The sequence below is a fragment of the Parus major genome, chromosome 2, assembly GCF_001522545.3.
Source record: "Parus major isolate Abel chromosome 2, Parus_major1.1, whole genome shotgun sequence".
In the NCBI taxonomy this organism is placed as follows: domain Eukaryota; kingdom Metazoa; phylum Chordata; class Aves; order Passeriformes; family Paridae; genus Parus; species Parus major.
Genome location: NC_031769.1, coordinates 17,382,554 through 17,404,737, shown reverse-complemented (window position 1 = coordinate 17,404,737; position 22,184 = coordinate 17,382,554). Strand labels below are relative to the sequence as shown.

General features: G+C 39.3%; 1 protein-coding gene across 1 annotated transcript in view; it reads left to right on the top strand.

Annotated features, from left to right (window-relative positions):
• OTUD1 (OTU deubiquitinase 1) overlaps positions 1–1,816 on the top strand; it is a 2,643-nt gene extending 827 nt beyond the window's left edge. Inside the window, exon 2 of the mRNA XM_015651745.3 lies at positions 5–1,816. Coding sequence (XP_015507231.1) covers positions 5–600 — 596 coding nt within the window. The 3' untranslated portion in view covers positions 601–1,816. The remainder of the gene's footprint in view (positions 1–4) is intronic.
• The last annotated feature ends 20,368 nt before the right edge of the window (positions 1,817–22,184 follow it).

Below are 22,184 nucleotides of genomic sequence, written 5' to 3'. Positions count from 1 at the left end.
AGAGCGGAGCGCAGCGAGAAGCTGGCGCTGTACCTGGCCGAGGTGGAGAAGCAGGACAAATATCTGCGGCAGAAGGGCCGGTTCCGCTTCCACATCATCCCCGACGGGAACTGCCTGTACCGCGCCGTCTGCAAAGCGGTGTACGGGGACCAGCGGCTGCACGGCGAGCTCCGCGAGCAGACCGTGCACTACATCGCCGACCACCTGGACCACTTCAACCCCATCATCGAGGGCGACGTGGGAGAGTTCCTCATCGGCGCCGCCCAGGACGGGGCCTGGGCCGGCTACCCGGAGCTGCTGGCCATGGGACAGATGCTGAACGTGAACATCCACCTCACCACGGGCGGCCGGCCCGAGAGCCCCACCGTTTCCACCATGGTTCACTACCTGGGGCCCGAGGACCCGACACGGCCCAGTATCTGGCTGAGCTGGCTTAGCAATGGGCACTACGATGCTGTGCTGGACCGCATGTGCCCCAACCCAGAGTACGAGGCGTGGTGCAGACAGACTCAGGTACAGCGCAGGCGGGATGAGGAGCTGGCCAAGTCCATGGCAGTGTCCTTGTCCAAGATGTACATTGAGCAGAATGCCTGCTCATGAGACCACCTGAGCCGCAGGCTGGGAGCTTTGCTGCAGGGACTGACAGAGAGAAGGTGTGCTGGCTGTGATGGTGATGCCTTAATCCTTAATGAAGCAGCAGCACCCCAGACTGAGAGGGACTGTAGGTTGTGGGGGATAAATGCAGACGTATTTGTAATATTCTGTTGTAAAAACTTAGCCTCGGGTTATTTGCAAGCAGATTTCTCTGTGTATGTTTGTGTCTCCCCTCCCCACTGTCTATTTTCTATAAGAATGTATTTTTTGCACACTATTTTTAAACTGTTACCTCCATGTTCTACATCTTACATTAGTATCTGGCTTTCAGCTGTACGGCCAAAAACGTTTGTAAACAGTTTTTTGTAAATAAGGCTTATGATGTAACAGCTATTTTTTGCTGTGTTTTTTATCCATAAACCTTATATTTTTACCAAATGAAGTTGATGTCAAACAGACCCCCCCTAGTTGAGGAAAATATTGTGGGTATTTTCTTGCAAAATTAAAATAATGGCTTTTGTAAAAGTGCAGCAAAGTGAGAACAGACTGCTTTTAGGAACAGTTGCTTTCTCTGCCTGGAGCACAGAACAGGTCGTTTGAGCCAGTTGGAATGCAGCTACACGTGAACAGTGCAGGGAGCAATTGACTCTTCTGTTTATAATTACTGTTTTGAGTAAACTGGCCTCTTGTTGCCTGGTTGGCTCACCCTCTGCTCCATTTATATTATTTATCTATAATAACAGAACATTAACTTGCAATAGAATGTTGTGACTAGATAATAGTCTCCTGCTTTGGCAGTAATTGCCTTGGCTGCACCTCAGTGTTTGTGTTCTTGTTTCTGGGGTTATGGTGTCTTTCGTATAAGCCCTGCTTCTTTTTTGGCACTGATGTTTCACCAACAAGTCATTATCTGATCACAACATTTTATTCACGTGACTTTATTTTCTAATCAAGAATTCAGGAATGGTATTCTACATTATGGTTTAAAAGAAAAAAAAGTACTTAAATTGAGGTTTGTATGGTTTGCTGGGTCAAACATTTAAATGTTTCCAATCTGGATTCTGTCTCTACTACTTTCTGATTAACTTGTTAGATATATTTATTAAGTAATGCAGTTTGTACTTTTTTATTTTGTAATATATTGTGATTTTGGAATTTATACTGTATTTGTATAATAGGAATATTCACAGCTAAAATGGAATGAATAAAGAATATAATTTTACTTGTGCTCTTCTTTTCTGCCCTGTACGTTCCTGCTGTGGGAAAAAATTGTGGGTGGGTTAACAGGATCTTCTATTTAGCTTCTCTGCCTTAGTCTCCCCTATTAAGAGGAAGAAAGAAGGGACACAGTACTTTACAAATGTGAACCACTGATAATTCTGGTGTCTGTCAATATGTGAAAGAAAGAAATGCAAGCATTTAAAGACAATAGAATATCTGTAATTATTTTCTTACTGCAAGAGATCTTAGTGTATCTGCTTGCTGGTGAGAAACAGTTTTCTATATTAGTATGCCTTAGATGAGGAGTTCTCAAGCGTAGTTAATGAGCTGGTGCCACCAGGGTTGGTGGTGAGCCAGCTCTCTGCTGGACTGTGCACACTTGGGCTTGGACCTTGGTCTTTGGGAACCTCCATTCTGCAGTTAGCCCCAAACTTGCTTAAGATTTGTCCTGTCAGTAGTGATACCTTGGCACCCTTTTGTTACTCAAATAGAAGAAATGTCATAGGGAGATACAGCTTTTTACTCCCCTCACAAGATGGAAATGCCTTGCAAGTTGTTAAAACGTGTTTACAAACGTGCACGTGTGTTTACAAACCAGTCCCTGATCTCAGAATAGTAAAAGCCCCATCCTTAAACAACAGAAGGGTACTGGGTTAAAGTGAGGATTAGAAAGTAACTAAATAGCTGAAATGCATCGCTCTTAGTTGAGCACGTGATAAAGAGCTGCTGGACTGGTGGATATATGGGTTACTGGTTTATGTGGTACCAAAGAGTAGATTTAAATACTACGTTATTTTCAAAACATTGTTAAATACAATATATTTCTGGTTTTCTTTACACCCAATTGTGCTTTTTCTTTAAAGTGCAAACAATGATGGAAAAACCCTGCCAGTTGTTCTAGTTCTAGTCCACTACTGCTTAACCCATGAATCTTTGACGAGCTGAGTTTTGAGAGCACAGCAAGGATGCAGTCATGGATGTGTTCATAAGGAAGAGAGGTAGTTTATGGGGAAAATGGCTTCTCACATGACTCTAAAAGTGAAGATATTAATACAGCATCACTAAACATTGGTAATGTGTTGACTGATTAAAAATGTTGTATCCAAGGCTGCCTAGGTGTTTGGTTGGATGTGATTAATTCATTCAGAGTTGTGACTGTCCCAAACTTTAAAAAAAACCCCCAAATGCCCAGAAACCCAAACCCCAAACCCCCAATTTTAGGTCTAAAATTATCATTTTCAGCTGTGTAATGAATTGTGATCAGAAATTTTGTGTGTGTTTTGCAACACAAACCTTAGAAATGCTCAGTAAGCTAAGTGAAAAGGATTGGTACTGCATAGTGTTCACTCTGTGCCATTAAAGTGATACTAAAATATCACAAATAAATAAAGTAGTGTTAAAAACCAACCATGCGGGACCCTGGGATGGGTTCCCACAGAGTTCCTCAGCAATTTATCTACTGCATGTGTCACAGGGGCATGCAGATAACTTTAAGGAATTTAAAAAACTAGGTTACTTGTTGAACTAGTTTGCAAAGACACTGAGGGTGTATTGCTGAAGTGTGTAACAAGGCACTTGTTTTTGCAGCTTGCGTTACATACTGTGTCTAAAAGGAAATTACAAAAATGGCATTTTGGATGTTTTGGGCACATGAAAAGTTGTTTTTTTTTTGAATAGCTGTGCTGTTTGAAGTTCAGATGAGACACTAGGTTCAGATTCAAGCTAGTGGTGTCTTGCTTGAACAGGAGTAGAAGCGGTTCAATGGAGAAATTTTATGGAAGCAGTGATCCTAATGTGGAGCTTTACAAAACTGCTTATAACACTACTCTTGCCCCCAGGAAAAGCAGAGGTAGAGGCACGTTTTCCTTTACTGTCCTCTGTTCAATAATTCCAGAAACGAGGGAAGGGCAGATCTTGTTCTGGATCATAATTTCAGTGCCTGATTATTTTAACCTTGGCTAATCAGTTGCATAACCCAGCTAATCCTTAGACCTGTCTGGGGACTGGTCAACAGACTTTTTATTATTGTCAGTAAGTCAGAAAAAGAGCTTGATTTTTCAGTATGCCACTTGTGTGGTTTTATAAGTCAGGTAGAAAATGCTTTAATTCTAAACCAGGCTAGTGTGAACTTCAGTCTGTGGGAGCATAAGCTTTGTGATACCATCTTTGCTTGTATTTTATAACACAATTGTGAAATAGTTGACATGTTGAATGCTGCATTTCAGGAGTTCCTTAGCTTGCCAAGATTATGACAGTCTATCACTGAATGTGCAAGGGATATGTTAAAATTGTCATGTGTGTTGAACAGACTTTGTTACATGAAGCAAGGCTTGCAAGAGCTGAATTGGTTTGTGATGAAGGAATCCCAAAAATAAGGGTGATGGGCAAGTAGGAAAGGGAAGATCTATGTATCACTGTTTTCCATCTCAGTCAAGGGCTTGCTCTTCAAAAAGTTTAGTGGATGATACTTTGTGCTTAGTAACTTTTTTAGGACACATAAAAGTTGTCTAATGCCAGCTACTGCAGATTATCTGTCCTGTTGTATTTGTTTGATACGTTACATGTTACATAAATATTTTACATTAACGCACTTGTAAATAAAGATGTGTTTCAGTACTTGTTTTACATCTACAAAATCACCTGAATACAAATATTTCTACCGTCTGCTTTTGCTTTTATGATGTTGGAATTACTTGGTAGGATTTTTGAGGATAAAATTTCAATTTTGTTTTAGTGATTTGTCAGTGTGCTCATGCATAGCTTCTGAATCCAAGCAGAAAATGATGTCAGACATCTTACAACAGAGGCAAGTACCTGGCAATAACTGTTTTTTGCTTATGATTTGCTTATACTCGGTTATATTTATTCAAGAGTTTATTGATATGCAATGATAAGTGTTCCTAGGATGTTGGTGCAAAATTGTGTGAAATTAAAAATTTCCTGAGCCTCAGTCTTAAAAAGTTTGTCCCATTTCAGAATTGCATGGTTGTGTGAAAATCCGCAGCATACAGTGAGACAGTAACTGTTTAAAAGGACATCAGCTCTGCCAAATGCAATTGTGCAGTCATCAGAACCTTTTAAAAAAGCAGAAAAATTCAAACTTTGATTTTTTGCTAACATACAGGCTAATTTGTAACATGTACACGTGTATTTCAGTTAAAAAAAAAAGTGGCTTTTATATATCCTGTTCAGTTTTAATTTATAATCTGTCTTTTTTATAGCAAGTTTATATTATTAATGGATAAAAAGATACAGCAATGCAGTAATGTATTGTACTTCAGCCATTTATTCCTGGAGTTGGTATTTAAAATCTGTTTATACAAGGAAACCCAGGACATGGTATTCAGATTGCAAATCAACGGAAATAAACCACTGTCACGTTCCAGGTTTCTGTGGCACGAGTGGTTATTACTCCATCTTCTCATAAATTTGTCCTAATTACTGACTAAGATCAGGCTTCTCTGGAGAAAAGGTGAGTGTGCAATTGCAATAGCATGAGGCATGTACACATGGGTGGACTCACCTTTCTTGTGTGATCTTAAAAAATGTCATTTCCTGCATTTTTAGTGTGTATTTTTGAACCATCATGCTTTTATTCCTTATTTTATTTCGTAGAAGTTTTACTGGAAATTGTAGAAAACAAACTATTGAGTTCTTCTTAGAAGCCATGGTTGGTTAATAGTGTTTGAAGCTTCAGCAGTTAAGCTGAGTACAGAGTGGCATCTGCAGGGAAGGAGGCAATGGTAGGAGGAAAGTTGGAACTGGGATCTGGCTGTGAAGGGGCCCAAGTCACCTTCTATCCTTTCATGTCCCTTGTTCACCCACATCCCCAGCAGGGAGATCCTGACTTGCTGTGCCACTGGTCTGGTGACAGCTTCAGGATCATTGCTGCTGCTTCTCGGGGTCTTGGACTGCTGAGCTTTTGGGGGGTGCAGATGGAGGAAGGGATGGAATGCTCCTGAAAAAATGGGAAGGATTTCACAGGCAAAGACATGGTGGTTTTCTTGCCTGTGAACTTCTATTATTGAATTTCAAAGACTTAAAGCATGGTTGAACATCAAAATGGTTTCCAAAGGTCAGTGTAGTTTTAAAAATCACATAAAGCACGTTAACAGATTTTTGAGAGTCAAATGCTGAAGTATGCTGAAATACCTTTTTTTTTTTTGTATTATTAATCCATAAGTATATTAGCAAAACCATATTATTTTCACAGGTACAAGGATCCAGCATTTTTTCTGCTCAAAACTTCAATATTTGCTGACTGTAAAACTTAATTTTCCAGCTGTTTAACTAACCAACATACCCAGGCAAGAAAATAACGATTTCAGATCTCTGGGTGTGATTTGGAATTTGATAGTCTGTCAATTTAACCCAGTATCACTAAGCGCAATAGTTGTTCCCCTTGCTGATGCTGTACTCGAGTTTAGATGTCTGCTTTTAGAAATAACATGATTGTTGAAACTCCAACTGAGCTTCTTTTGTTATTTTTTAGGGAGAGCTTGTGGTCAAAATGTTCTCCCTTAGTAAATAAAAAACCCACTATGTTTTATGTCTACGTTGCCTGTCTTCCATATGACTTAAAGATTGAGATATGACCAAGAAGCATTTAACTAATGTGGATTTATTTGCTTTCCTCACAAACTTCAGTTCCACTGGAATAGGTTACTCACAAGGACAGGCCTTGCCTTTTTTGGTTTAAGGTATGAGCAAAGATAGAATTTTTGTCTCAGTAATTGCTAACACAATTCCTATCACTTCTGCAAACTCCATCTGCAATTTTAAAATTTATTTTCATGGTTATTTTTGGTGATTGTCAATCATATGCCTATTCAGGATTAACCTTAGAAAGTAGCTATGCTGTAAACCAAAACCTAATTAAATAGGACATTTGAGTGAGTTTAGGAGCTGACAGCTGTTTTGCTGTTTATGTGTAATCAAGGGAAAGGTGGTGCCAAAAATTAAGTGGTTGTGAAAGGACTTTTTTTGCTCTGAAAGCTGTTTATATCAGCTTATAGATCAGCGTTGTGACTGCTGATGTAAAAGCTTTAATGCACTTGCATTTATTATTTCTTAAAAAAGTAATAATGTTATCTCTCAACAAGTTACATTTTTGCTCCACTCAGGATCTCTTTGCTACACAAGAGACTAATACTGCTAGATTAGAAAGACAATAATGTTTTGCTTTTAGAAGTAGTTGCTTTTTTCCCCATTTATCTCCCACCACTCTAATATCCAGTGAAATATAGCTTTGGCTTTAAGTAAGGAATATTTGTGCATGTGGCCTGTGTTTTCCCTGAACTGGTAAATTGAATACATGTAGAATAAGTTTTTTTACTTTAGATTACTACCCATAAAAGTAGTGAATAAACAGTTGGCTAAAAACCTGTGCTGTAGAGCATTTGGCTCAGCAAAGCTGCAGTCCCACTGGGGCTTGGATGGGAAGCAGCATTATGACAGCACATGCTTTATAGGTAGCTGAAAACTTAATCTCCATTTAGTAATTTTGCTTTTAGTTTTTAATTTTTTTTGCATGCATGTTATCTTATACATCAGGAAGCAAATATTTATGGATATTTTGTCAGTTAGGTAGCTGTCCTTTTGGATATACTCATGATAATTCATGTGAACCATTCACATGACTGTGATTCCTGGTAGATTTCAATTTTCAGTTAATATTTTACAGCAGTTGCCCTGAAAAGGCTATGCAACATCTTAACTTGCTAGAAATTATAGCAAACAGTAAAAAACTCAGTTATTTTACAGCAATTATGTAATCAGATTCTTCTCCTTGTCTAGGAGCTCTGGGCTCTGTTAGGTAAATTAAAGAAGCATTTGCAGAGAAATAATAACTGTGGAAAGCTTCACCAAACATGTTATTGCAAAGAGGGCTGTTGGGATATAGTAGTTCACATGCTCTTCAAAACTCTTTATTGTCACACCGAGATTGTGACAATTTCAAACAAACAAAGCCTGAAAAAATCCCTAAACAAAAATGGCAAATAAAATCCCACAAGAATGTAAACTTTACTACCAAAAACCCAAGGGAAAGCTGCTCTGGGTAGACAGTACTTGTGAGGAACCATTGTCACAGAGACTGGTTATATAACATGAACACTGGCAGTGGCCTCAGCTCTAACATCTACAGGAAATCATTCTGCCAACGAGCTTCTACCCTGGGAGACCAAGTAGGTAATAGTCGATGCTCTACTTCAGTCAAGGGATTGAGTTAATCTCTGCTAAGACTTTTGGTGCTTCCTCAAGCCTTTGAGCTTTATCTCAGTGCTCTCTGGATTAAGCTCTTGCCAGCCAGCAGCTGTATCATTTCTCTTTGGGTCACTTGATACTGATAGAGGAGGTAGACAAGAGTCAGGTACTGCCTCGGCATAGAGAATCCTGTGCTCCATCATAACCCCTTGGTGTCTTATATCACTCCTGTCAAGTATGAAGTGTGAGAAAAAAGAAATTGGGCACCACTGGAATGTGGAATCAGTTCTATCTCTCTGTTCACTCAGAAGTTCTCACTGAAAAAAAATACAAACTTGTGCCAAGTCAGTTATATTTACTTTTTTATTTATTTACTTTTTCTATGAACTGTAAATATATCCCAAGGAGTTTATAACTAGCCACTGAGGCATTTTACAGCTCAAAAAATGGTACAGACGTTTGGTCACATGGAAATCTTCAGTGGGATGCCACAGGTTTTCTACCAAATTCAATTCTGGATTCAGATTTATCTTCTGCTCAAATATTTATTTCATTCTGTCTGCTATCACCATTATGTATTTAATACCCTCATTAACTTTGATGTTTATTCCCATAGCATGAGGAGGAAATAATAGGAGCTGTTTCTAATATTAGTGAATACCATCAGAGGAAGGGAGGGTAGCGCCTTATGGTAGGGAACGTTCCGTGACTACTTAAAACCAAGGAAAAAGCACCTGAAATTTGGTCTTGACATGGGAATTTTAACTTCCTTTTTTTAGAGAACCTTATTCTTGTTAAATATTTATTGTGTTGAGTATGTGCTGATGCCTTTGCTAAGTGTGCTGAGGAGAGAGCCAACAAAAATGTGCCAGCAAAAGTGGAAGCAATGTGTCTGAGATGAAAGTGCAGCTTGTGAGGCAGCTTTACTTTCTGTTGGCCTGACCTGTGGGTTTTCTATCTCACTTATAACTTTGTCCTTGTTTCATTGGCATAAAAAATGCTTTCTATATGTTTTTGCAACATATTTCCTTTTCCTACCTTGACATTAAATATGAACAGAGATCCTGTTTCTTGGGAGTCAAGTCCAAAATGTATTTTAGAAATTTTCATTTGATAAAACATGATTTATGTGTTGTTTTCAGTTTTACAACCTTTATGGTGTAATTCAAGCACAGGGCTGTGAAAAGTATGTTTGTAAAGGAGTATTAATTTCACCTTTATAGGCTTTTAAAGTAAGTGTTTACAGCTGGGTTAACTTTGATAAATAGTAAAGGAATTCTGAATGGGAAATATGTGCATAGGATATTATAAAATATGACATTTCTTTTTCTTATGTGCTTTATTGTAAATTTCCAGGTTTAATTTCTTCAGGGGGAAAAATAATTGAGAATTGAGCTTATTTGGGCTTTTTGCTGCTGTGCTGCTGGGCAAGTTCATCCCAGCAAAACCCTGAACTTTGTCACCCTCTTGAAAGATCAGCCCTTGCCTCTAGTTATTGCAGATGAGGAATTAAATGCATAGTCTGTTTATATAGATTCTTGAAAGAAAACCTTTGAAAGGGAGAATGTAATAGCTCCAGCTGTATGGAAGGTCAATCATCACCTGTACCGTGTTTGAAATGCTGTTTTTGACTTGTCTTCCTTCGATGCTGCCCAGTGAGACGAAGAAAGAAAATTACTGTGCTAGTCCTTCAGGAAATGTTTGCTCTGCAGAGGACAGTGCTGTGCAGAGATGCCATTGAGCTTGGCAGGGGCAGCAGCATCACAGAATGGTCCTTATTAGGTAGAAAGAAAAAGCAGGTCTCTGAAGGAGGTGAGTAGGATCCTGAGTCCCAGAGTGGTTTTGCTCTCTCCCCAGTGCATGCACAGGGTCCTGGGCACTCTGACAAGGTTCATTGTCAACACTCAGGAGCATAGGTCGGTATTTTTAAGGATTTAACTCTATAGACTTGGTTTGAAGGCATTACTTGGTGCATAGCTGCCATGCAACAATCTTGCAATATCAAGCTGTAATAATTGTATGAGGAATGTGTAGTCCTGGGAGAGAGTTAAAGATATTATATTTCATATAAAACTTCCATATGTACCCCAAGTGCTTTTTAATAGGAAGACTACAAGCAGGAAAATGTTATAGCAGTTGTAAATAACATAAAGCACTTCTCAGCAGTTCTGATGGAGATGAGAGGGAATTACATAACAGATGCTTTCTAGCCCCAAGCCAATATGACTTGCCCACTTTGCCAGTTCTCGGGACTCAAAGATCTGAATTGTCACCTCCCACCTACACTACAGCTGCAGAGTGAAGAAGGGGGCTTTAAAATAATGGATGCTCCACAGTCATATTTCTGTGAAACATGCAAACTTGGTTCTGTTAGGGTTTTTTGGGTGTTTCCTCCCCACCCCCCGCAAAGGATTAGGAGGAATTGTAATCATGTGTAAACTTGAAAGGTCAAAATGCAGCCCCAATGCACATGCAAACAATGTTTTATTTGCTCTGGCTAATTAACAGATTTGTCTTTTGCTCCCCATTGTCCCAGACAGGGCTGTCACTGTCCGGCCAGTTTGTATTCCCACCTCCCTCTGCTGCATTACCTCTAACTTTGCTCTTAGTGCAGGTGCTTTTGGCTAGGATAGAGTTAATTTTCTTCAGAGTGACTCATATGGGGTTGTGTTTTAGGTTTGTACTGAAAACAAAGGTGATAATATAGAGATATTTGTTGTTGGAGAGCAGTGCTCCCACAGCTTCAAGGCCTTTTGTACTTCTTGTACTGCCACGTGAGGGAGGGAGCTGGGGGTGCTTGGGAAGCTGGGAGGAGATACAGCCAGGACAGGTGACCCCAGCTGACCAAAGAGACATCCCCTGCTGTAGCACATCATGCTCAGTATATAAAGTGGGGGGAAGAAGGATGAAGGGGTGAGTGTTTGGAGGGATGGTGTTTGTTTTCCCAAGTCACCATTACACGTGATAGGGCCCTGCTCTCCTGGAGGTGGCTGAACACCTGCCTGCCCATGGGAAGCAGTGAATTAATTCCCTGTTTTGCTTTGCTTGCATGTAGGGCTTCTGCTTTTCCTGTAAAACTGTCTTTGTATCAACCCACGAGTTTTCTCACTTTTACTCTTCCGATTCTCTCCCACATCCTGCTGGTGGGGGAGTGAGCGAATGGCTGCGTGGTACTCAGTTTCTGGCTGGTGTTAAACCACAACACCCTCTCAGCCCCTTCTCCCTGTCCTTCTGCTAACCTATCCTTGTGGTCTGATCCCAGAGCTCTGCCCTCTCCCTTGCAGCATGCATCACTCCCAGTGGTGATTACCACTTTTCACAGCATGTGTCCTACTAGTGTTGGATCAAAAGCCCCTGAGTCACATAGTGACAGCTGTTTTTCAAGAGGACATAGCAACACTTCTTATTAACAAGCCTTGTTTTTATTTGTGATATCCTAGTAGGAACTAGATTCATTGTTAATGATGGGGTGTAGCAGTCATTTGGAACAAAGTTGTCTTCCCATTGTTTTCATGAGCAGGTTTAACAAATTACGAGTTTGAGTGCAACCACAAACCCTCACAGCACTACAAATCTCAGTGCTGCTGGCAGAAAGGCTGTAGTGGAAGGCAGGGAGTAGGCAGAGCAGAGGAGCTGCTGTGGCAGGGCTGGTTCTGCACAGGCCTGACAGAGCCTAGGTCTGTTCTGATTCAGGGCCAAGGAGGCTTAGGCAGCAGCGGAAAGGTCTGATGACTTTTTTCTTATTTTAAGTCCTGCTTTTTCTAAAACCCTGCAGTTCTAAATTACTTCAGTTCATTGCATAGTCACTGGTAACTGCCAAAAGCTGTAACAAAGGTGATTTTAGCATCATGTTCTGCTTTGCTAGCATTGCCAAAGAGATCAGAGCTGTAGACACTGCAGACAAACCAGCCCACCAGATATCCTGATGGTGCAGAGCCTGCAGCTTGATCTGAAAGGAGGTGAGTGAGACACCTGAGTAAACTGAGCTGTTGGGGAGCTTACTTGTGTCTTAGTTATCATTCCCTGGAAACATGAGGCCTGACAGGATATGATGCCTGTCCACCCCTTGGAAATGTGGTATTTTGTGAGGTGTGTATTATTTTATGGTTTTGAAAACTGTGTTACGTGGAAAATTCTTCTTAATTTGAATATTTTTGTAGTCTACATGGCGCCGTATATAATTTTCATCCTGACTGGGAACTGTAGCTTATGATTCCTGTAGTATCACAGCTTTATCCACAACTTCATCAGTGGCTCATGGCTGTGATGGTCAGGCAACTGCTTTTGCTCAATTAATGCATATTAGAGAAGCAAGGAACAACTTTGTCACAGAATTAGCTTGACATGAGGTGAGAACCTCATGAAGTGCAAAGTCCTGCACCTGGGCTGGAACAATCCCAAGCATGAACACAGGTTGGAGAAAACTTCCCTGGGAAGGACTTGGGGGTGCTGGTGGATGAGAGGCTGGGAATGAGGCAGCAATGGGCACTCCCAGCCCAGAAAGCCAAACATGTCCTGGGCTGCATCCCAAGGACTGTGGCAGGCAGGTGAAGGGAAGTGATTCTGCCCCTCTACTCCACTCTCATGAGACCCCATCTCAGGTATTGCCTCCAGCTCTGGTGTCCCCGACATAAGAAGGATGTGGCCCTGCTGGAATGAATCTGGAAGAGGTTGACAAATGTTACCAGAGGGCTGGAATAGCTCCCATATGAGGACAGGCTGAGAGAGCTGGGGCTCTTCAGCCTGGAGAAGAGAAGGCTCCTGGGATGTTATGTAGCAGCCTCCCAGTACATAAACGGGGCCCACAAGAAAGATGAACTTTTTACAAGGGCATGTCGTGACAGGACAAGAGGCAATGGCTTGAAACTGAAAGAGAGTAGGTTTTGGTGAAATATTAGGAATAAATTCTTAAGAATGTGGTGAGACATTGGCACAGGTTTCCCAGAGAAGTTGTAGATGCCCCATCCCTGGGAGGCTAGACTGGATGGGTCTTCGAGAAACCTGATCTAGTGGAAAGTGTCCCAGCCCTGGGGGATGGGAGGTTTGCAGCTAGGTTATCTTTAAGGTTCCTTCCAACCCAAATCATTCTATGAGTCTATGATTTTATGATTCTATGAGTTACAACTAACAGGCTGTATAAACAGCAGAAAGTACAATAGAGTTGCTATGAGTCATGATAAATAGAATACATGCACTTTATTTTTCCTTATTTTTCTGTGCTTGTAAATTTCTAACTCATGATAGATGCAAATGAAACATTTGGCATTTCTAGTTTTTGATTCTGTTATGTTCCTTTTGCTGTTTTCCTTTAGGCTGTAACCCTTTTCTGTCAAACTTGCTTTGCATTTGTTTTTGAATAGATATTTATGCATTTGTCTATTTATATACCAAAATATAGCACTCATTTTCAAAATTTTAGTAAGAGAGAAATATAGCATTTCCACATGGATCTTTTCAGATTAGAGAGAAAACATACAGAATAGATCCAGTTACTAAATGGATGCTGAAAACACTTTATAAAAGCCAAAAGAAGTATATTATGTTCAAATATGTAACAAATAAAATGCCTTAATGAACATAATACCATAACAATGTCTTGCATTTTAACAGAATGGTGTCTTTAACTCAATTTATATTAAAACTAATTCATATAATTATCATTAAACCCACATTTGTTTCAGTGAAATTCTCAGCTTTAAAAGAGACAGACACTTGCCATCTATTTCTGGTAGGGCCAGTCATGGTGTTTGTACTTTGGTGAAGACAGAAAAATGTGCCAGCTCTTTGATTAATAATAATTTGCAAAATTAGTCCTCCTCTCAGGCTATTTCATATCACTAACTCCATTTACTTTGCTATATGAAATATTTTATCTCCCAAACATTATTAGAGATAGAAACAAGTTCACAAACCTTTGTGTCCCTAAAGCTATGTGTTGTTTATTGTAGCATCTCTTTTAATGCCTCTGAAAAACACAAGATTAATCCCCCTCAGTATGTTAGATTCCACTGACAGATGAGATTGAGTCTTTTTATGTCATGTAACTGGGTAAACAATTTTGTAGGAAAACAGCAGTATCATGATATGTTGTTCTCTCGAGCAGTAGGTGCATAATCTTCAACACAAATACCTTTAAAAATAGAAAGGAAAAAGTGAGCTGTACCATGTACCTTTGACTTTTAGTTCTACCAGTACTGATATATATTGAAATACTGTGCTGCTGTGCTATTTCAACCCTGTGGAAAAATTGGTCCCCTGTAAATAAGTGTCATGCACAGGGTTGCACATCATTGTAATAACAATTCTTCCTTATTTCTCCAATGATCAGAACTCCTGTTCCTTACAGTGCTGAACCTGTAAATAAATGAATCAGACACCTAAATAATGGGAACAAGAATAATAGTTATGTTGTTTGTGATGTGTCTTGTGTTTCATTACTCTTTGGAGCTCCTCACAGGTTTTTCAGTCAAGCAGAACTGCAGCTCAATCCTAACAGCCAGTGTGAGCTAAGTGTGCTTTTGGCTAAACCTTGTTACCTTCCATTTTCGTGGCCTTCAGTTAACATGCCACAAAAGTCCACAGAAAACAGACACCATCTTCATGTGTTACATATGTCACTACAAACAGATGCTTATGACAGAGGAATTCAGTAGCTTCTTAAAGTGATTAAGAGATTACATTACAGTTTGAGGGGAGCATTATTAAAGGATTAGAAGCCTCTCTTAACAACTGAAAACACAAGCAGTCTAAGGTGTTACATTGCTTGATTTGCAAAGATATAGGTGTGTGGGTTTGCATTTTCCAGCCTATGAGTAGATGTGGTTTTGGCTGATGTGGAAAGTATTATTGGTGCCAGAATTCCTAACACACCCAGAACATGTATTATAAACACCCTGAGAGCACCTACTGTTGCTGCTAGGGAGGAGGAGAATCAAGGTTTAGATTTACAAGATATTGAAAAAAAAACACTGGTGTGGTGAAATATTTTTAAGTACAATATTTATTTCAACAAAAATTGGAATTTACATGGAAAACATTTTTTGAGTCATTTTTGATTATGCATTAATTAAAAGAAGGCAATAGGATTTTACTGAGCAGTGTGCTTTTAATGTCATATGTATGGTATGGCTTCTAAAGGTCATGGATTTGCTGAAAGCTATATGAAAGTGTGCTTCTTGTAATGTTCATGTTGTAAAAATGACATTGTAATGTAAAACTTGTAATGTTTTTAAACTTCTCATTCATATAGTTAAGACTAAGCAACTCCATTCCTCTCATGATGGATAAATGTGTTTGGATAGTGGGAGTCAGTGTGGCAGTGCCTGCAAAGATAGTTGCTGCAACAACAGTCACTTCAAGGAAACCTAACAGGTTTGCAGCAAACAGTTGAGCCCTTGGACCCAAGTGAGTGACATCCGAGCTTAACCTTTTAAATATTCAGTTCTACAATGTAAAAAAGTTTTTTCACCAGTAAAAACACCACTTTGAAATGATTGTGTTTTTTAGAGCTATGAATTCAATACTGGGCCATACTCATAATAATTGTACATTCTTGGTAGCTTGGAACCTGTTCAGAAAGTAATTTAAGTTTTATAACCTATATCAGAAAAAAATCCATTCCAGGATTTTTCCCTGTCCTTCCAAGAATTGCCCTTTCATCTTCAAACACTCCTGTGTCATTTAACTTGCCATTAAGAAAAAAATATCTGCAGGGAAGGGATGCAGTTTTGCCTCAGCAGCAAAGAGAGCAGCACACAGCTGTGACAGTCAGGATGCTGTGCTCACATTCTGCAGGGGAACATAGGAGTAGTTTTATTGAATCAGAGCGGTCAGCAGCTCCTGTCCTCTCTTGTCTGTAGTGACTGTAAGTAGACACCTGGATGGAACACTAAGGACAGGCCAAGCATATGTGATATTTCCCCCTGAAGTTTTCCCCACAGGTGATTGCTCACAGCTAAGGGGATTGTCTGTTGGGTTGGTCTGTTCTGTAACCCTTTCTCTTGCAAGGTGTCCCAAGCAATGGACAGTCTCCCATGAATGCCCTTGCATCTACAGCTTCCTTTGCCTGTGCAGGGCACCCTTCCATGTCTTGCATCTCACCCCACACACCACAGTCCTCAGGGAATCTGCATAGATTAAACAGAATCACTCCTGCACTCAGGCAGGAATTCCTGGCTGCCTGCTACCAGAATTTCTCTGGTACCATCAGCTGCTGTCCTCTCGGGGCTCTCAGTCCTGAGCAAAAGAACCTGTTAAAAAGATGAGGCTGAACTGTCAGAAGAACCACAACTGTCAGTGTAAACAGAGAAAAAGGCTTTCCATCAAGTTCCACAAGCAGTAATGACCTGGAGCTCCTGTTTCCCTGTAGGAGATAAACATCTCACCTTCTGGTCTCATTAGCACTGTCCAGGAGACTCCAATTACCTCTTCTCTCAGTGATTAGCATACCAATCTAAAATCACAGGGATTTCTTCAACTTGTATTTAGCTTGGAATATCACTGCCATGTTTGAAGAAAGGGTTCACTGTCTGGAAGGCTTTTTTTCCCCTCTGTAACAATTGGTCTGTCAGAGATCTTCCCACAAACTCTCTTGTGCCGTTGAAAGTTCATGGTGGTCACAGCTAAGAAAACAGCTGTCGAAGGAATGGTGTTTTTTGAATTACTGCTCCCTGTGTTCCATTTTCAGTTTGTATTTAGTGTCAGTAACAAAGACTTAAGCTTTCCTAGCACTGAATCTTGAGGATAGCGGAAGTCAGGGCTGCAGGGTTAGGATAACTGGGTAAGTAGGCCAATAAGTAATTATGATAAGAAGGTTAGGATAATTAGTAGCAGCAATAAATGGCCAAAGTTATCCTGCTTGAGTTCTCTGTTCTATATTTTGTCAGTGATCATTTTCTTAGGACAAACTATGAGAAACAGCAGCACTCTGTTAAATATTGTTGCAGTCATATAAGTTAGAATTAAATTATAGCAATGGGGAGGGATCACTGCTTTTTGATGTAAAAAGGATGAAGTAAATGGCGTTAGTAAAGTGGAATAATATACAGTGAGTGATACTGAATGAGCACTGATAGCCCAAAACTGAAATTAATCAAATGGAAATAGATGAAAAGCTTAACCAGCAATACATTCAAGGTGAAACATCTTGTAGCTGACTTGACTAAAAAGGGATTTTAAAGAAAATGACATGGTTAGCAGTTTAGTGCATATATGATTTATATTTGCACACAGACTGTGCTCAGCACTGGAGAAATTACAGGTGAAATGTCGTTTTTGGCTTTCTTTCAATGTCTCTTCTTCTACTATTTTAGGATTTATGTCTCTTGTGCTTGGGCTCTTCACTCCATCTCCTTCTAGTACAGAAGTCTAGGTGACATTGTGTCTAGGCCAGCCTCTGTAGAATAGACTGTCTGGTTCCAAGTAGGATGCAGGTCAGGTTGTCCATAGGCTAATAATTCTCCTGAATCTTTCCTGCACTTTGCCTCAAAGTGGAAGATGTTCTTCTGTAAGTGTCACTTTTTCCTGGTGGAGCATGCAAATGCAAAGCACCACAGACACATGAGTAGAAAGCGTTCTGACAATTACAAAAATGGGTGCAGCTTTGCCATGAGGGAAACTTTCAAAGAACTCCATTCTGCTTTATTTCTATTCCTGGTATTTTCTTTTTCTGACCACATTATGCTAGAAATTAAAGCCAGAAGAGTCAGTAACAAAGGCTATGTCCTTGTCCCTGAGATTCTTTCCTGAAGAACTTACAACTTGAATATTAGTCTCAGAGTTGGCTGATGGATGCCAGCTTTTGTGTTATCTGTGTTATCCTGTATCAGCTTCTCTTCCTGAAGAAGAAGAATTAGGGCAGAAGTTCCTGCTGCCCTAATTGGATTGTGAGAGGGTCCTTTGATTTTAAACTATCGAGCTACGGAATGCTGCACAGCCTCTGAGGCTTCCTAGAACCACAGAAGGTGCTGGTCTTCAACCTGAAAGCCAAAACTGCATATGGTGGTTTGATTTCATTGGAAGGTTCTTCTTTTTTTTTTTTTTCTCCTTTTCATAAACCAGAAATTGTGGGGTTCATTCAGTTCTCAAAGGGATAGTATTTCCAAGTAAAAAAAAATATTCAAACCACTGGTCTTCTTTTTATTTTGCAAGTGTATCTTTCTCTTTAAGATAAACACAAACTCTGCAGGGTTGATCAGGACCTCTAGGGTGGATGTATGCCTAAACACAACCTCAAATAAATTGGTGGTTTACATGCTTTTACATACTTTGTAGGGTAGTAACAACAGGAGCCCTGACAAAGATTGTTTTAAGCATTCTATAAACAGATAAACAAGCCCATTTTGCTTGTCAGAAAGCTTGCAAAAATGCAAAAAAAGTTGTTGCAGATGAATAAGGTAAGCTAGATGATTTTCTATGTTCGGAGGAGATCAGAATAATGATGTGAGTAGTTTAGTCAGAGTACCAGCTTGCTGCTGGGGGTATACTTTAAAGTTAATGTTGTGGCATGCAACCTTTTGAAAACAAAGCATTTAAGTAATGTACACACACACACACACACACACACACACATACACACACATGCACAAATAGTTCATTATCATAGGTCAAAATATGTTTGTGACAGTTACTACAGGTTCAGAAATAACAATGTGAGTCTTTAACTTAGTAGAGCCATGAGCCAAATGAAATACAAGCTTTATATGATATTTCCTTCTGGCAGAGCTGACATTTTCTAAAATTTCATCTTAAAAATTCTCCATGTCTTCTACTTTGTCATGAATTGAAATGTATCCTGCATGACTAGTAAGGCATGTTTCACCTGAATTTTTCACACCCTATGGAGTATAAAGGATTCAGCAGTAAGAACTATTTTATCCAGCTAACCATTGCCTCTGAGGTTGTGCAGGAGGCTGGTGTGTTTCCAGCTAGGCTTGTAAGTTTGCACATGAACTCCAAATGTGCATTGAATTGGGGCAGGCTTGGGGTTTCCAACTCCTTTGTGCTGTCCTCCCTGCAAAGTTGGGGTTGGGGCCTTTTGCTTCTCTGCTGAAACTTCATTTATGCTTCCATTTAGAGCTTTTTGAGGAAAAAAATGTTTTAAAGGAAATTTTTTCTTCCTTTAAAAGAAAAACCATAAGGAAGTTATAGTTAAATGCTATCACTCCTTTATGTGAAAAATAAGCAGCATGTTGATAATTCTGAAAAGACAAGGTGAGGTTTCCAAGAGGATTTGAGACAGCCAGGAAGGAAAGGTAATTAATAAACCTAAGCATTGGTGGTGTTGCTTGGACAGACTCTGCTTCTTACTAGGTGGCTCTGCATTTCACTGTGGAAATGAAGTGTTATTGTGGAAAGCTTGTTTCCTCTTTGGGTGACTCCCAGTGACTCGTAATCTCTAAGCAGTGCAGTGCTTCACTCTAACAGAAGAGAAGCACACAGGGCAAAGCAGCGTGTGATTTTCTTCCATCACACAGTGAGGAAATCCAAACTCATTTAGACTGTCATACTTTTCTCTTGAAAAATAATTTTTTTAATCCTCAGCTCTCTGAATGTAGAAATGACACCTATCAGCTCTAATTCTTCCCTAATGCCAGTTTTATATTTTCCAAACAGGGGGTTGAACACAGTACAAGTTCCTGAAACAGCTGCAGAAGCACAACCTCAGGGGCTCTGGGCAGGGCAGTGAGAAGGAGAAATGGATTCTCCAGGTCCAGTGCCTATTGCAGTCATCCAAATCCTATTGAAAAACAACCTGGGTGACCGTGGACTGTGCAAAGTGTTTGGGAAGAGTAGCTGGGCATGGCATCCCCCTGTTTGGCTCCCCCTTGCATAGCAGGCACAGTCAATACAAGCACAGCAGCTGAGGTGAGGGAAAGGAAAGAAAGAAGAGCAGTAGCAAAGTCATAAAATGATACAGCCTCTTCTCTCCTTTTGCTGCTCTCTTCTGCCTCTGTGATTGACGTTGCCCCTGGGAAGCCCTTGACTGACTGAAGCCATATGTTGGACTGAGCAGATCAGCCACATCCAGCAGCTGGCCACTGGGCAAAGAGAGTGCAATAGTAACTGATTTATGAATTAAACTTGCTTCTTTTCAAGTTTTTTCTTGATGTTTCTAGAAGGCAATGAATCCTATTTATCATCCAAAAAGAGTTGGACATACCAAGCTAACGATAGAAAAATAATAATTTCACTATTTTCTTTATTGCATTTACATATGAAGGGAGGCTAATCCTGATGGAATAAGTGAGTTTGTGGCATGTCTGTTCAATTTAGAGGACTCTGAATTGAAGCCTGCACATATTTGCAGACTGAAAAAGGATGAAATGCTAATCTGGTAATAAAGCCTCTTATTCTAATGTGCACAAAAGAGTTGTAGTAAAGGTCTAATTACAGAAAGGAACAACACTGAGGTAATGTATGATTTAAAATAAAGAAGCATCTTGTATTTACTGGATTTTGAACAGGAAACAGAAAATACACAAAACATTTTATTTGACTCTTAATTTGGCAGAGAATGGTTTCAGGTTGTTCTCTTCAATGTGGTCAAGTGTATTTCAACATTTTGGCATCACTAAATACCAAAGTTATGATTTGAAGTTTAAAGTTGATAAGTATATGAGGAAATTGAAAAAGTGAATCATAAAAGATCATATATTTGGAAAATATTTAAATAATCAACTATATTGTGAGAGGAAATAATATGTATAACAGCTTAATGTGATTTTTGGTAACTAAATTACATTTTCAAAGTTTTCATAACGCTGTGAGAGCTCTGGAGTTGGTCTCTGCTCAAAAGGTTGCTTAACTCATTATCATAATTTTTTGAGTAAAAAGCAGTAAAACATTTGTCTTCTGCATACAAAGTGGTGGTGAAAATTGTTGCTACCAAGTGTATATGGAAACGGGATTAATTTGTTTTTATGTGGTTATGGGTATAAACAAAAATCTTGAACCATAAATGTCAGCATTAACCTTTAGCTTGAAGGTCTCTCCCAGCCTGGAGGCAGTGCTGGATAAAAGAGAAATAAAATTGAAATAGAATAGACATTCTTTATAAAATGTCATTTTGACTGCAATAACGTTATAGTTTAAAACAGTACCAAAACAACACAAATAAATTTATATTAACATTAAAGATCTCTCTAACTTAGCTGTTTGAACAAAAGGCCACAACAGACACATGGAAGTGCTGCATAATGAATTAGTATTAGGAAAACTAAGGTCAGTTTCAGATTCAGATACTTGCTTCCCCCTTTAAACAAAAACATGCATCAAGAACAAGAACCAGAATAAATCAGTAAATAGAGAGCTGTCCTGGGGTTCCTCAAATTGAGGAAGATATAAGAGGAACCTTTTTTCCACAAAGAAATAATTCCATCAGCAAAGAAAGTAAATTGTTACATTTCTATCCTTATCATCTGTTCATAACTGCATTTTAATTTTAAAGAACCCTGCTTCTAGAATTAGTCTGATACCACAGAAACTTTATTTACAGACATTCTTAAGCAGAATAAATCATTAAGCATTGTATATAACATTCACAGGACAAAAAAAGACTGAGTTAATTTTTTAATGGAACATTCAAGGTCTATTAAAGTTACAAGCTTTTAGAGTAATGTAAAGAAACTGCTACACATTGTGACTCCCGCTTTAATTTATAATACTTAATGGTCTTAGGTCTTACTACCATTAGGCTAAATTGAACAAATGATTGGAAATGTTTTTAATTGGGAGAGTAGAGAGAAATGTCAATCATGAATCATTAATCATTTTACTTTTCATATCTGCCTTTACAAAAGCATAGGCAGTGTACTGGGCATGAAGTATGCCTTAATTAGAACAGAGAGATAAAGCCATAGCTTCACATTGAGAGAGCTGTTTTAACCTGGTCTCTGGTGAACTTAGAGTAACAGGTCATTAAGACAATTTGTTTTAGAAGGACCCTTCTAAAGCTAATATTCTTAAGGTTTCCTGATGATCAGCTGATCAATTCTCCCCATTGGGTGGTACTTATTTGCCAGCTGGGATTAAATCTGGACAACATTTAAAGAAAACCTTCTTAAACAAAATAAGTTAACATTAAAAGCAAAAATACTACAAGGTTTAAAAAATGAAACCATTTGTCCTCCTTACAAAAGAAAGAAAAAAAAAAACCAACCAAAAAA